General features: G+C 31.5%; 1 protein-coding gene and 1 long non-coding RNA gene across 2 annotated transcripts; one reads left to right on the top strand and one right to left on the bottom strand.

Moving 5' to 3' along the window:
• Positions 1 to 2540: 2540 nt before the first annotated feature.
• Positions 2541 to 3869, bottom strand: LOC111011931 (dof zinc finger protein DOF1.2). Its single transcript, XM_022285926.2, has one exon. The coding sequence runs from the start codon at positions 3499 to 3501 to the stop codon at positions 2764 to 2766; it is 738 nt and encodes a 245-aa protein (XP_022141618.1). The 5' UTR covers positions 3502 to 3869; the 3' UTR covers positions 2541 to 2763.
• Positions 3870 to 8871: 5002 nt separating this feature from the next.
• On the top strand, positions 8872 to 10500 carry LOC148212050 (uncharacterized). The gene is made up of 2 exons (XR_015790396.1): positions 8872 to 9033; positions 9826 to 10500. It is a non-coding gene; the product is annotated as an uncharacterized LOC148212050 (long non-coding RNA).
• The last annotated feature ends 6584 nt before the right edge of the window (positions 10501 to 17084 follow it).

Genomic DNA, 17084 nt, shown 5'->3' on the forward strand with positions numbered 1-17084 from the left:
TAGCAGGATTTTTTATTTTTATTTTTTTAATTGAAGATTCCAACCTTCAACCTTTTAATCCAGTTATGTTCAGGTTATCATGGAACAAGGTTTTTAAATTAGATAAAATGTGTTGTCGGTCTTGTTTTAAACTTGTAACATATTGTAAAAATAAAACTAAGTAGAAAAAGTGATTAATTTTTTGTTAGACATATATGAGTTCATCTGGATACAGTGATGATTTTACAATTTTTCTGGAGGTTTATAAAACATAAAAAAGAAATAATAATAAATAAAGAAAAAACTTGAGACAATGCAAGTTTACAATTTTATTTTCTCTGAGTTTACTTTTCATGGGACAAGTTTCATATTTTTTTTAGTACATATTCTGACATCCAAACTTAAAACAAACGGTGAATATCATTTACCGTTGAACTATGCTCGTATTGATTACTATATATTTGATAGTTACAATAATATTGTAATAAAATTTTAAAGTTACAATAATCTTACCAATTTGAATATAGTTTGACTCGTTCAAATTCTTCCCATTTTTGATACGGTCATATATAATATTAAAGAGCGATAATATTTGTAAAAAAGAAATCATGAGGAACATATAAGGAACCAAAGAGGGTGGTGCAAAATTATTATTGTTGATGCAAAATTCTGTCAAGCTGTCGAGATCGACCACGTAGCAACTGGTCGAGCTAACGAGGTGCCAGCTCATGCAAGGTAGGACATACAAAAAGAAAGTAAACACTCTGACGTTCAAATCAGTATAGGCGTGAGCTCAAATAGATCATTCTCGGAGCAGAATTGCATACCTGAGAAAGAGGAATGAATATCTTTTTATAGATAGAGTAAAATGACACATTCGTTACGGCCGTTACGTACGATAAGGCGATTAGATTTCGGGCCATAGGTCCGCAATGATTGAAATCAACTATGGATGAGCTTAGTAGCTCGACCCTAGATGAGCTTAGTAGCACATCGGTAGGTGAGCTAAGGAGCTCGGTGGTAGACGAGCTAATTAACTCGGCCATAAGTGAACTTGGGAGCTCGACGGTAGATGAGCTAAGTAGCTCGACCATATCTCGCCACGTGATAGGTCATATTTTTTTCTCCAACAATTATAATTAAAGAAAGTACGCTTTCTAATTACTAAAGTTTGAAGTTAATATTTATTTAATCTATCTTTAAATATTAGGTATCAAATACAGTCTAAACTCAAATTTGGTGATGGATTTCTGTAATAAATATATTGTAGTTAGAATGTGAGATCCGGTGGGCCCGGGATGAGGTGGCTCGAAGACATTCAATGAAGGGGGAGGGAGTTTGTTGTTATGAATTGATATCTGCCACAGCCACAAAATAGGTTTTGGAAAACGTAACCACACTGCCATTAATTTCACACATTTATGAGCTTCCTTTTTCAACAATCCCCATGTGATTTCTTCACATCACCACTTTGACTTTTTCTTCCTCCCTATGGATGCTAAAACCATTCCCCATTTCTTATTTACACCAATCAGTTTCCTACTTCAATGTCATAATGCATCAAATGTTTCAAAACAATTCATAAGAATAAGCTCATGTTTATATGAGACTCATGAAACATATATGCAACTTTAAATGAGAAAACATATTTTAATTTTTGGAGATTAAATATAATTAAACCATTACTTATTTGTCCCTTGGTCCAAATATGAATGTATTAGGTAACGATTGCTAGCTCAACCTAAACCTAATTCAACATAGGTAGACAGTTTTCATTAATTTGTTGGATTATAGTTGTTCAATAATTTGGAGAATGCTAAATTGAGTTGGCATATTTAATTTTGGAAAATTGACACAAAATTTCCCTTATATCAGACACTGATATTAGTAGTATATCAAATGTATGTTACATACATATTTCAAGTAGTATATCATATACATATATTACAAAGGTATATTATTTGGGTAAAATTGTCATTAAAATTAATGTTATATTTGAAAAAATTAAATGTGATTGTTATTTTACGAATTTTACTAAATATTTTGGTCATATATTTGTAACTGTACATTTAACTTTGTGATAAAACGAGCTGGATGGCTCGCTATAAAGCATGTGTGAATGGTAAATGGACTAATCTACCAAACTATGGTAAGAGTTTGGCTAAAAATGAGCAATTATAGAAAATAATGCCATGCCACTTAAAATTGTGTTCACATATAATTATGGCAATGAACTAACATTATTTTATAAGGATCTATATGGTGATTTAACTTAATCTCAAAGGATCTATATATGCATAAATATACATACAAACTGCATACAATTAATTTGTTTATCATTCTTTTCCCTCACTCTTCGCGAAGCAGTAGCTGTGTATGTTAAAAGATCATTTTCAATTTATTTCTGAGATTTCTTGGCAATTAAAACTTAGCTTTTGACTTTCTTTAGCTTTTGTAGTTGTAGGGTTATAATCGCAGAGTTTACTATACAGTTAATTTGACTCTTCCGTAAACCCAAGCAACCATATTCAACTAAACATCCAAAAAGATCATCAAGACCATGAAAAATAAAACGAGAAATCGTATTTGAAAATTAACTACGAGTGTTTATTTTAATATATAGTTTTGAATGTAACAGTATGGAATATAATCCCATGTACTATATATCTAGCATGGAAAATTTCTTGGTATCAATATATATATATATTTTAATTTTTTTGTTTGACGGAAGAATAAGATGGAAAAATGTATATGATGTAAATATTATTGGAGAATTATATATATTTACGGCGTGGAAAGAACCTCAAAACCAGGTGGGATGTCGAAGGAGCTCCAATTATCCCCAACTTGGCAGAACTGGTCCGTGACCCGCACGTGACAATTCGCAAACGGCTCCAATTCCAATTCCGGCCATAGTTCATCATCATCTACGCCCAATTCAAATGGGAAATTCTGGTAATTATTTCCCGTAATTTCCTGTTTTTTGTGTTGCTCGTCGAGAATTAAATCGGAGAGCCCGTCGAAGAAGATCTCGGAATTGCTCTCCGGCGTCAGATTATCGGGCAATGGGGAGCTGGTCAACGCGTGGGGCCCAGTGGGGGGCGAGTCGTCGGAGTTCAAGAATCGGGCGAAAACGGCGGCGAGATCGATGTCAGATCCAGTACTGGATGAGCTGGCATCGTCAGATTTAGTGGAATTTGGATTTAGCCGGTCGGAGGAGTGGGGACGTGGCAGGGAGGATTTGGCGCGGCGGGCCTTGCGGCAGCCACCGCCGACGGGGACGTTACGGAGGGAGCCGCCCTTGGTCCAGTAGCGGCGGCAGGCTTTACAGAAGTATCTGGGCTGGGAGAGGCTGTAGTTGTTGTAGTAACAGAACTTGGTGTTGGCGGAGGCGCAGCGGGGGCAATTGGGGGCGGCTTCGAGGTGGGGCTTCCATTTCCGCTGGAGATGCAGCGGCGGAGGAGGAGGAGGGAGGAGAGGCGGCGCGTGGGGGATCTGGTGGTCGGAAATTGGAGAGAACATTATTATTATTATTATTATTATTATTCAGAATCAAAAAAAGAGAGGAAATGGGGGTGTGTGAGCCTGAGGAGAGAAGAAGGGAATAATGGAATTTATGTAGAGTGAAGAGGGTGTGAAGAGAAACGTGGGCGGTTGGAGAGCCGTTAGGACCAAGGAAGGGTGTGAGCGTGTGTATGGGAAGAAACACAGCTTCAGTTCATGAGATCGGAGCTGTATAACAGGCGGATTGCTCTCACACCCCACGTGGCTTCTTCCCATTCGATACAGTACATGAATTGAAAGTGATTGACGTTGATTAGTCAAACCTCACTTGGTTGTCTTTGAAATTTTGTCCCCCAAATTACTCTTATATCCTTCCCCCTACCCCCTCTTTAATAATATCACACCACTAATCATCCAACTTCTCTAATTTCCAAATCATCATCATTTTAGTTTATGAATTATTCAAATCAACTTAGACTTTTTTTGATTAGCGGTGATTTAACATGTTTAAAATGGTATCTTATGAATGATATTACAGGAATTTGAAATACAATGTAACATCGTGTGTTCTAATATCATGGATGAAAAAATTAATCATTTATATTTTATTTTTCCTAATTCCCTCCCATCCTCTCATATAATAGTTTCATTTTTCTATTTTATCTTCCTTTCTTTTCTTCTCTGATTGAAGTTTTCTGAGGAGAGGGTAAAAATATATACGATAATTTATATTACCCGAGTAATTATTGAAAGAATAATTTAAATTTTAGTTAGCTAGCCTAAACTTTTAAACAGCTTTTTAATGATTTTCAATAGAGGAAAAAAATTATAAACAAAGTATGCTTCTAATTAATTCTTCCAATTTTAATGGGAGAACAATCTCAAAATTTATATAGAGGTAATAGGATTTCTCATTGTTAAATATTTAGTCTCCTCTGCACAGTTATTTATAACTTAACATTTACAAACATAAATTAGTTTACTGATATAACAACTCAATCACTTTCCAAGTCTAGAGAAAGAAAGCTAGGTACAAATAACAAACACTCAAAAAATGACTCAATGTGCTGCCTTAATATTAACAAACAAAAGCATTGGTCTTCATTATTGTTGATTTCCAAAAAAAAAAAATGCAAATTAAAAAAAAAATTGTTGCATCATCAATGCCAATTAATCCAACTAGTTTTTGGTTTCTTAATTGATTATTATTGTATGCTTATACATCGTGTAAAAGATAACTTACTGTTTGACAACAAATTTTGATTGGACAATTATGAAAATAAGTCATGAATCATTGAATGAGTTCATTAATCACACCACCATCTTCAAATGCTCTACACTATACCCTCTCTTAAATATTTTCTCAAGTTGCAACAAGTATTTATTTTAATCATTAACATAAACAAAAAAAAACTTATATAATAAATGGAATAAAAAAACTTATATGAACTTATATTTTATTTTTTTTGGTTCTATTTCTGATATTCTTTAGTCATTTGCATATATTCCTTACATGCAGGTTAATTATATAATAAATGTTTATTTTGGATTTTGTTTTAAAAAAATGCAATTTCTTATTTCATAATATTAAAATAAATAAAATAATATTTATTTCTCCACTTGTAGGTTTGTCTGATATTTAAGGCAAGGATAGAATGGTAATTTGCAGGGGAAAACTGAAAATGGTCGGCACGAATGGGAGTGATACAGTGAGCTTCCAGTCGTGGATTTAGGGAGAAATATGAGGAATAATACAGATTATTAAAATTAATTAATTAATTAATTAGATGCAAAGCGTAAGAAGGCATGTTGCCATGCACGTGATCAAACGGGTTACGTGGCGTATCTTCGTTAACTTAAATTAAACTAAAACTAATTTAATACTCTTAATGATTTTAGCTAGCTTACTTATATCTAATTAATTAAGTTTTTAGTATAATTAATTAAGTTATTTAATCCTAGGTTGCGGACACACTTGGTCACACTCCTCTCTCTCAAATTAATAGGTCAACTAATTTCTTTTTAAGGGGGCTGTTATCATGGTTGACTTACTTTATTATAGATTAATCCTTAATTCTTTTAATGTTAAAGTAAAATTGAGTTTAATTTTAATATTTTTTTTAATTACATATTAATGAAATATCCTTCCATAAATTACTGAGAATGCGACACGTCGTGGATGGGTGCTATAAAATTGAGGAACCTTTTTTAATATTTAATTCCAGTTTTTCAATTTTTAGTACTAATTCGAGTTCACATCCAGTGCAGGAAACAATTAATTCCCATTTATGTGAAATAAATTTTTTTTTTTTTTTTTTATCATTCAAACCTTTACCCTCGTTTAATGGAAGTTATATATCTTAAACAAATCAACTATATCCAGATTGGCAAGTAACATTTTATTGTATTTTTTGGCCATTTTTAACAAATCTTCTACCTCCGATCATGGGTAAAAATAATTTATGAATTGTTGTCTTTTAATTTCGATAGGATTCTATTCAATACATGTAAGGATGGATTCGAATATACGATATTTTAGTCAAGGGTACATACCTTAATTCTAGCATGTAAAATGGGTCTATTAAATACATTATTTAATTATAACATAAATAAAATATGATATCAAATATTGCTGGTGAAATTTTGAAATTACTAATAAAATTTTTTTTTTTTTTTGGGACTACAGATCACACAAATAATTTAATAAGGTATCATACGTACAAAATTATTTAATATATTAATTATTCAAACATGATATTATTAATTATATTTCAATAAATGATTGAATCTTAAGATAAAACTAAGTGGTTTTTGTTTTTGGTAGATTTTACTAAATCGATAGGTTGTATCTTAAAATCAATTGATACTGGAAATAGTAACTATGTATATTATAAAAATCTTTATTATGTAATTGGTTTTCAATTAGAAAAAGTGAAAAATAATAAACTAGGGCTTCCATGGCTTTTCTGTTTTATGACATAGAAATTACTCGCTTATTAAGATATAAGGTTTTATATGTATTTATTTTCAAAGGGTATATTCATAGTTTTAAATTTTTAATAAGCATGATTTTACAAACTTTGAAGTCATACCATATATATACTTATTTCAATATTTATGTAAAAGAATAAGTTATAAAAACTTGAATTTGTGTAATTACCTATACTTTCAAGTATAGGGTTAATGATTAATATTATTGTGTACAATTATTATTAAAATTAAGTTAGAACGTAGTATTTAAAAATATTAGTTTTTTAATTTATGCATAGCCTATATGAGTAATAGATCTCATATATATCAAACATAAACTTGGGTACATCCATCGACAAGATGGATAAAAAAAATTTGGATAATTTTGTCGCAACAAATAATTAGTATAAACTTGACACTAGGTATAGACTTATTTTTTATGTCACATAGATAAAAAAATATGATACCTTAGAAATGAATGATCTAATATTTATAAGTTACATAGATTTTATAGCAACAACCAATTTATAAGGAACTCTATTTTAGTTTGATCTCCATATGAAACAAAGGTTAAAAACCCCTTTGAATTTTAAAATGTGATATAACATTTAACCAAGAAAACACTCTTGAGAATTCTCCGGAGAAGTGATCCGTAGGAGTGGATTATTTGGAGAAAAAATTAAAATCACGTGGTGGGTTTTGCATCATTTTCATGAAATAATATATATATATATGTCACTTAAGAAGAATAGAGCTTATAATATAATATATGTATATATAGCTTATACGCCTCAAATTAAATCCCCATCGCCATCCCTTACATATCATATTTATCACAAACCACATGCTGATTCTCTCCCCCTAAAATTCTCTCATTTTCTCCAACCAAACACACACTTTTCTGCATTATTTAATCCCATCAACCATATAATAATATTTTCCTCATGTTCAATATGCTTTATTTCTCTTTGCAATTTCTAAGCCTTGTCTTTCTTAAATACGTCTTTTGCAATTTTTAATTAAAAAAATAAATTCTCTATTTCTTTTTTTCTATGGAAGGATTCAAACAGGGAGGGTGCAGAATAAGTCAATAATTCAGTTTTAGAGATATTTGAAGAAATATAAATCTTTGATTATGGATTAAATAGTGAGGGGAGGAATCTTTGAAATATATATACTATATAGTACTATACCTAGTAAGGTTATTGACTATGTATTTTAACCATTTTAAAAACGTTTGGACCTTCGTAGTTATGACTTATGAGAAATATTTTAACCTCTTGTTTTCTGTTTTTCCTTTTCTTCAATTAAAATAAAAAGAGTGTTTTTAATAAGCAATATTATATTTCTTAAAGGTTATTAAACATATTATATTAGTAATGTATTATTCCAAGTCTTGGGCCATCCGGTCATACAAAATGGTCCATGATCCATAGGTTAATTACTTACTGACGTCATTTTCTATTTCTCATTTTTAAGTTAAATAAAACATGGGTGAAGATCTTTCAAATTGACAATTAACTTTCTTAGTTAAATATTAATTAAACATTTCACCCAAAATACCGTAAAAGAGTTTTCGAAAATTTTAAAAATACTTTTAATTATAAAACTAAACATTATTAATAAATTTTAAACCAAATTATAATAGTTTCTATAGTATTAAACTTTTTAGCTTCTCCATATTGTTTGAATTTTAACTTTAATTAGGTCTTTATAAGTCTTTATAGTCCTAAGATTTACAATGTGATCACTGTGATTTTATTAAACCTTACCAATCGTAGCTAAATTTAGAAAACATAAACTTATTGTCATGTAAATGGATAACTAACCAAATCATAAAGGCTAATTGAAACTTCTAAAATCATAGACAATTCATAGGCTCTAAAAACTTATCTCCAGTAATCTTCGTAATAATTTATTTTTATATATAAAAATTAAGTTTAGGAATATTACTCATACTTAAATTTTCTCTATTTTGATTTTTTAATTTGATAAGAAATCTAAAAATCTTACCCCCCTTTTTTTTAAAAGAGGGAATAATAATAAACACTCCAATTCTAAAAATCGGTGAGATACACGCGTATGTGGCAGCAGCAAGTAAGTTTGAATAATTCTTCATATATTTCAACGCTCGGAATCAAACAAAATGATCTGTAGCCACATCTGGCGGGAGTTAAAAAACTAAAAAAATTTATCTTTCCTGGATGAACGTTACATAAAAGTCCATATGATAAGGTAGAATTTTGGGGGTAAATTATGTCATATATTTGAAACTTTGATCCATTAGCGTTGAAATTGGGTGCCAAAACCGAATCAATTAATTGTTTGTTGAATAATGGGCAACGTGGATCTGCGTGACATATATATTACATTAACTAATTTTAAGCCTTGTTCAGCTATAAATACTCAGCAAAATTTTGTATAACGTAAACTAATTACCATTGGTTTTTTAAAGCCAGCACTGGAAAATGGTGAACTCTAAGGTTGCCGGAGCCGTGGCGATGGCTGCTTTCCTTGCTGTCTTCCTCCTCATATCCACCAATGAAGTGGCTGCCGCCGGTCTGCAAGAATCCGCACTTGGTCGGTACAATTTACACCTAAATTTTTAACTCCGGTTTTTTTCTAAATTTTAAAAAGTTTGATACTATACTTTTTAATTTGTATCATCCACTAGGTTTAATTTTAATTGAGTTGGATGCTAAAAGTAAAACTTTACCCCTAACTTGGTCAAAGTTAATAAATTTTAATTACCTTAAACTACCTTTTTTTAATAAAAAAAATTGGTGTAGATCCCGGATAATCCTTTGTTCCACTGGATCTATTTCTAACTAGCCAATTAAGAATTCTCAGACTTACTAATACTAACTAAGTGCATCTTTGATACAGTCATCGATTCTCCCGAAAGATCACATATATTAATGATGAGGAACACATTTTTATTATTCTACCGATACTTGTACTTGCTCTGCTATTCTGTCTAAGCCTAATTGAGGAAGAATTATGGACCGTAAAACAAAAAAATATGCTGATTCGGGTTGGGTATACTATTTTTTATTTATAACAAAACTTTTGCTATAAATTTATCCACTAATTTTAATAAAATACAATATAAGAATCTCTACAACTCCCCTCATTTTTTGGTAAGTCAAGCCTCACATAAAATCGAAATTGATAATGTGTAAAATTGACCCTAGATCAAACAAAAGATTTAATAATATTGGATGAAATTGAAAGTTTAGGTTAAAAATTTATTAAGTCAGGGAGGGTAAAAGGGACTATTTTCTCTTAAATTAATGATCATGATATGTCAGCAATCTACTATATCTATTTTGTCGTAGACATGCATATTATTTCTTTTTTAATAACTTACAGGACGAAAAGTTCTTGAAGCTAAATATGAACCTACCGGCAGAAGTGGCTACAACAGCCACGAGCCCAATGGCAGAAGTGGCTACAATGGCTATGAACCCAATGGCAGAAGTGGCTACAATGGCGTCAAGCCCACGGGAAGGGGAGGATACAACTAATTAACTTTCCGCACAAAATAAATATACTTGTTGATACGTGGATTTCGGTCCTCCGATTCTCCTCCTCACACCTACCAAACTTGTTGATCCGGGATTAGTACCTGCAAAACCAGATGAGCTAAACTGGTACGACACTAGTCACACGGGCGATGTTTAAGTTAGCAAGAGGATAATGTGAAATGTAGCTAGTTTTAGATGCCCTTACCTCTAAGGCTGGATCGTTACTTATAGTCGCCAGGTTGTTCCAGAACATTCCATAGGTAGCTAACTCTAATTTCGTTGGCGGGCCTGGCGAAACCGTGGATCGAAGACGAAGGGCCGCTGGAGGGCCGTGGGCCGAGCCCCGCAGCCCAGTGGCTTCCTTCCGATCTTCACCTGTACCTCGACTTTCGGTTTCCATTGCATAACAATACTCTATGAATCCATTTATGTATATATAATATATGTGTGTGTATATATATATATACGCGCGCGGTGTGTCGTTCCAGCTTTATAAATAAATAAATAAATGTTTGGCTTTTATTTTGTGAATCTGATCAGCACGTAAATTACTTAAAAAAAGGTTAATAATATTTAGGTATTAAATTGGCTAGTGAACATCTCACGCCGACTACTGCTATATTTTTAACCATCAAGAGAACGAGAATGGATAAAATAAGAAAGAGAATAGATATTTTCTATTATTTTTAAAAAAATAAATACTTATCAACTTTTGAATTGTCAGTGGAAAAAAAACTTTAGAAAAAAAGTTTATCCAACCCCTGTTGGCACGAAAAATTTAATTCGTGAAGTTAATATAATTTTATTCATCTTTGTATTAGAATCTCTTCTAAGTGCTCTAACAACTTTTTAGAAATCTTACTCCTCCACGAAAATGAGGTTAAGACCTCTCTATTTATAGTCTTCGAGAGTCACTTGGACTGATTACTAGCTATATACGAGCTTTACGCTAACTTGAGCTAACTCGAACTTTGGCTTTGGTTGACCTTGGACGTTATGTCCGATTTTTGACTTTATTCAAGTTTGATACAACTTTATTTAGTAGACTTGAGTTATCTCTATTTTAGACACAATCTCCATATGCATAATCTAATTAGATATTTTTTACGGTGACAAATAGCTTTATTTCATTAAACAATTTTCATATCTTTTAATTTAATTTAGATATGCATGTCTACCTGTAATAGCTAGGTTCCAAAAACAATGACATATTTGATAATGTTTGGTGGGCAGAAATTTATTATTTAAAAGCCATATATTATAATAAAAATAAAATTAATTATTTCATCTGTTTAGATATAATCAATTTAACTAAATAATTTCTTATTTACCCAAACAATATTTTAGAAAAGTGAAGCTCCTTTCCAATCACTTCAAAAACAAGGGACGAAAAGACGAAAAAGACAAAACATTCTGAATTTAGAGTGATAAAACCTAAACCCTAAAACAACCCTTTTTTTTAGAACCCTAAAACAACCATTTATCTTCAAACACTATTTTTTTTAATAATAATAATGATGATGAAATTTACTTAATCTAATTTCCCATAGTTCGAACATTTCAGACCTATAGTAATTTAATAAAAGTATTAGAGCATAATGTTAAAACATATTTAGTATTTTAACTTTTTTTTCTTTTTGATAAACAGTATTTTAACTGCTTCCTCGATGTAGGATTAATTTATAACCTAGGATTTTTGCGTCAAAAAGTAAACTACCTCTATATATTATTTATATCAAATATTTGGGTTGGATCAGTAGATGTTATTGTGGTCACTCATTTCAATATTGTCTAACAAAAAGAAAAAAAGGAATGTTAATATCTTAAAATAATTATTTACATATTTTCTAACGAATCAAAATTAATAAGAAAAATTACCCTCTATACACTTAAAAAGTTATTTTTAAAAGTTGTTAGAGAATAGATAATCGACAAAAGAATTGTTGAATGAAGTTAAATAAAATGAAAATAAATATATCCATATATAATTTTTTGGTAGTAAAATAAATGATTTTAAAATTAAGAATAATTGGGGTTATAAGTTTCAATTCAGCCCAAATTTATTTTAGTAGAAGCATTGAACCAATCTCGAGTTTATAACTCAAATTTTTTCTAGTTATCGAGTTTTTTTTTTTTAATATCTTTAACTACTAAAATCTTTTGAAAGTATATAGGCTTAAAAGAGAGATACCAATTAAAAAATTTGGAGGTTTAATATAACTAAAGAACATAATTCTAAAAGTTAAGAATACAGAGTATACTTAATAATTCTAGTATATCGTTAATAAATATAAATATTCTACCATCGTAACGATCACTACATAACAAAAAGAGTTTACATGGAAGACTTCTTAAAATGTCAAGTACTTCAATAACAACAACCTCAACGATTTGAAAAATTTCAAAAGTACATACGTGCTAAACCAAGAAAAGTAAGTCTTGTTCATAATATTCAAACGATCAATATTTGAGCCCACACGTAGGTGCGCCGTGACTCGGTCAGCAAGGCACACACTTGGTCCCAAATTCCATGTTTTAGACAGCAACTTATATCCTTTGCCTCTTAGGTAGGTAAGGTATATTTATGTTAGTTTGCTTGGGAAATTAAATACAAATTTGTTTGTATAGTTATTGCAGGTCGCGCTGCATACTTGAATTTGTCTTGTGGTTGTGTTGTGGCCCAAAAATATAATGTCAAAGTCTAGTCACGCGCTAAGACTCAATCTTTACAAATTTCCTCCCCTTCCCCACCTTTGAATTTTCCCCTTCCTCTCAAATTTCTTAGGTTTTCAATACTTTTCCATTCACCGGCTTTTCAATTGACTTGAGTTTGACGGTCCAAACGGTTTCGTTTAACTTCCACAATACATGAACTCGTCCTAATTTTTTTTTTCAAATTCAACAACACATAGAAGTGAAAATTTGAACCATCAATTTTTTTGATGGATGATATATACATATATGTCTCAACCAGTTGGTTAGTTCTGTTTAGATGGTTAACTCGTCCAAATTCAGTATGTTTCCATTTTAAGAAAATTTAAATGTTCTAAGCCGTATAAATAATTTATATAGTAATTAGTTTTCTCTTACCTTATCTTATTATATGATCTTCTAAGCTCCACTGCAAATTAGTGGGGATGAGAAAAAGAAAAGGTAAAACTGAGTGGGAAATCTTGATTGGTTGTGTTGTGTTGTAGAGGTGGTTGGACCATAAATTTAATAGGGATATTTTAAATATGACTTGAAATTAAACACACTCAACCACATAATTAATCATAACAATTGTATTAATTTAGAATTTAACTTTTTCTAAAATTTAATACAACTTCCAAATTCCTCTTCCATTTACATTCCTATTTTCATTAAATATCACTAAAACAATCCTTATTTTTATCCAATAAACAACTACTTGCAAGTTTGACAACTCGAGATTGCCTCGCATAAGAATGTTGTGAACATATACTTTTATTATTTAAATGCATTCAAGTTGAAGCATGGCGAAAAAACCTATATGAATTTGTAGTGATATATTACCGGCAATCTTTCATCTAAAAAACGACTTGAGATATTATGTTGTCCTTTAGATTGTATGAGATGCAATTGATTTAATCTTTTTGTGTTTTGTTTAGTTATATTTTATTTGATTTATATTTATTCGTTTCATTAATCTTCAGATTTAATTTTAAATTATTAATTATAATATTTATGTTTAATATTTCAATTGATAAAATTGAAAATTTTATGGTGTAAACTTTCAACTCTTTCCCCTATATATATTTACATTATGTTATTTTCTGACACTTTTTAAAAACGACTTGCTTTGATTTTTTTTTCCCTTCTTTCAATCAAGAATATATCATATATCCATCCATCAAAAAGGAATTAAATATTGTCAATAATCCATGGATAGCTTTTTAAAGGGGCATATGATCAAATCAAAAAAACATACAAAATTAATTGAATTTAATATGTAAAAATATATATATGAACTTGCTTTAATTTTTTTTTTCAATCAAGAATATAATCCTCCAAAATAATTAAGTTACTAATACCAACCGTCAAGTTATAATTAAATTGACCATTATCAATACTACTTTATCATGTTTATCTATTATCAACGTTTCTAATATTTCATAAATAGTTTTTAGAATTTGCAAAATGAATAATTAATAAAAACGTGAGGATTTAAACTTACAAATCTATAAAATGAAAAATACCATATCTCAAATATCTAATCACTTAAACTTTACTCAATTAACTTAATGTTTTCTTAAAGGAAGTTGACTTAATGTTGAAATCGCTTGGACAAACGTAACATTTTAAGAGTGTGATTAGAAGTGATTGGAAAATTAGTGATTTTGAAAAAAAAAATTCAATATAATTGATTTTTCTAAATCACCATTCAAACAATACCTTAAAAATCAATTTTACCAAAATCACCCACAAACACCCCTACCTATAGGTAACTTTTGACAAGAAAAGAAAAACTTAATTATAAAAATTAAAAATCAATACTATGCTACTTACTTATGTGCTGCAAGTGATTTTCTGACATGATATGTATTTTCATTAGCCTATAGTTTTATTAACTAAGATTTTTAAGCATCTAAGTAAGAAATACGATGCATTACATGCATAGGAAAAATATTGTTTTTTTAGTAAAATATATGAGGTGGAGATCGAACCCACAATTTTTTGTTGGAGATATATGTCAACTACCACTGAGCTATACTTGTTTTGGCATAGGAAAAACTTTGTTAATGATATAAAAAGAGTGTGAGAGAGGAAATTGTCGTGCCACGTGTAGATTCACCCGAAGAAGAATTATTCAAACTGACAGCTCCACCTCGAACCTGTCGAGGTGGGGGACTTAGCCGCTTTCCTGACTTGTATGTTTGTTCGATAGTTCGATCTACTCGGGTTCAATTTGAACAACCCGACAGGTTCGACCTGCAACTCGACAATAATAATCGCCGGTCGTGAGGTTTGTCGAACCCCACACCTATAAATAGAGGGCCTCAGTCTTACCCTGGGTATCAAATTTCTCCTCAAACTTGTTATTAAGTCCGAACTATTAACTGACTCGAGCGTCAGAGATTTTGCTCACTTATGCAGGTAGTTCGAGATTACTGACATCTGAGTTTAACCTTGATTAGGTCAAACCTTGTGCAAATTCTTGCATAAACAAAGAGTAAGCTCAATTAGTTAACAACAAATCTCCAACAAAAAAGTAACGAGTTCGAATCCCTACACCACACATTGTTTTAAAGGAAAAAGAAGAAGAAAAAGAAGAAGAAAAGGAAGCAATGAAATGAAGTGACGTGGATTGAATTAGGAAAATATAATGTAGATACATACCAGGTCAGCATGAAAAAATGGGATGATGTGGCAAAGAAGACTTGGGTTGGACTGTTTCAACTCTAATGGGTGGGCTGAATCAGAATCAGAAATCGGAATGGGTGTTTGTGTTGTGTTATAAAAATATAAACTTCAAACAAAAGAAAGAGACAGAGAAACCCATTTCATTTTGATTTTACCCCTCAAATTAAATTCAATAATGGGTTCCCCTCCGAGAAGAAAAGAAATTCCACTGAATGGCCCCCGCCCCGCCGCCCTCTCCGTCGCCAAAGACTCTCTAAAGATCAAGAAGCCGCCGCTTCCGCCGTCCCGTGCCCTCCAACTCCGCCACCACCACCAGCAACGCCGGCAACCGCCCCTCGTAATCTACGAACTCTCCCCACAGGTTAAGAACGTCCCCGCCGCTGACTTTATGGCCTACGTCCAACAACAAACCGGCTACCACCCCTCCGCCGCCGCCGCCGCTTCTACTTCCTCCGTCGACGTCACCGAACCCGAACCCACGACGGCGCCTCATTCTCCGCCGGGGATCCTCTCCCCCACCCCCACTTCCCTGCCATCCATTTCCCCCAATATTTTCACGCCGACGCCGACACCGCCGCCGCCGCCGCCGGATGATGTAATTTCTTATACGTGGCGTACTGTGGAACCGCCCCCTCTTCCCACGTTCAATCAAAATCCTGTTCATCTTCCTTATGGTTTACCCAATTTTTCACCCCAAGATTTCTTCCACGACAACTCATTCCCGGATAACTTCCCATAATCCCAATTTTTCATTTCTCTGACCAAATTATATTAATTCTCCACCCATATTTAGAGATCGCCAAAAACACTACACACCCATCTGGGATTCCCTTTTTTGTAGGCTAATTCGAGATTCTTTAATGGAAGTCTGATCCTTCTTCTTCCCTGGTTGGCCTATTTCTTATTTCTCCTCTTTTTCCATTTGGTGGGAAATTAGATTAGATATTGGATTGTAGGAGCTTCTTTTGGTTTTCATACCCATTTTTTGAATAATATTGACACGATACAACAAAATGATTTTTTTTTTCTTTTTCTTTCTTCTTCCAGTTTTGCAATATTAGTTGTACAGGCTCTAATGATTGAGCCTTTCAAAACTTCTTCTTTTTCTTTTTTTTTTTTTCTGGTTGACTTGGAATTTATGGCAATAATACTTCCAATTCCCAACGTTGTGATCTTCTTCTTCTTTTATTTTCCTTTCTGCAGATTTTTGTTTATTTTATATTGTCAAATTACAGAATGTGGAGACAAGTTTCTGAAAAGTGCTCCCTATGTGGCAGTGCAAATCAAGCCTGTTGGCCCACGGAGAAATTTATTGTTTAGTTTATTTGTGGAAAAGAAATATCAGATAGAAAAGAAAAATACTCGGATAAAGATACTTACAAAAACTTGCTTTTAGTGAATTTAAGGAAAATAAAAAGAAGAAGGAGAAATTGTGAAGTTTGGATCTTAAATTTTAACCTAGGAAATTTAGGTGTGTTTTGAAAAATTTCTGATTAGATCCCAACTAATCAGTTGAATCTAAAATATTTTTAATTTATTTATTAACATATTTATTATAAAATTTTATATAATTATTACTCTACACTATTATATAATTTATAATATATTATCTTTACATGATTTAATTTGAACAAAAATTAAATGAGCTTTTGAACCAAAAAAATAATAATAAATGAGCTTATAAAATGAAAGAGTATATGTATCACATTTTTTTAATGTAAT

This window comes from Momordica charantia (assembly GCF_013281855.1).
Source record: "Momordica charantia cultivar OHB3-1 chromosome 4 unlocalized genomic scaffold, Mcharantia_2.0 BLBB01000004.1, whole genome shotgun sequence".
NCBI lineage: Eukaryota > Viridiplantae > Streptophyta > Magnoliopsida > Cucurbitales > Cucurbitaceae > Momordica > Momordica charantia.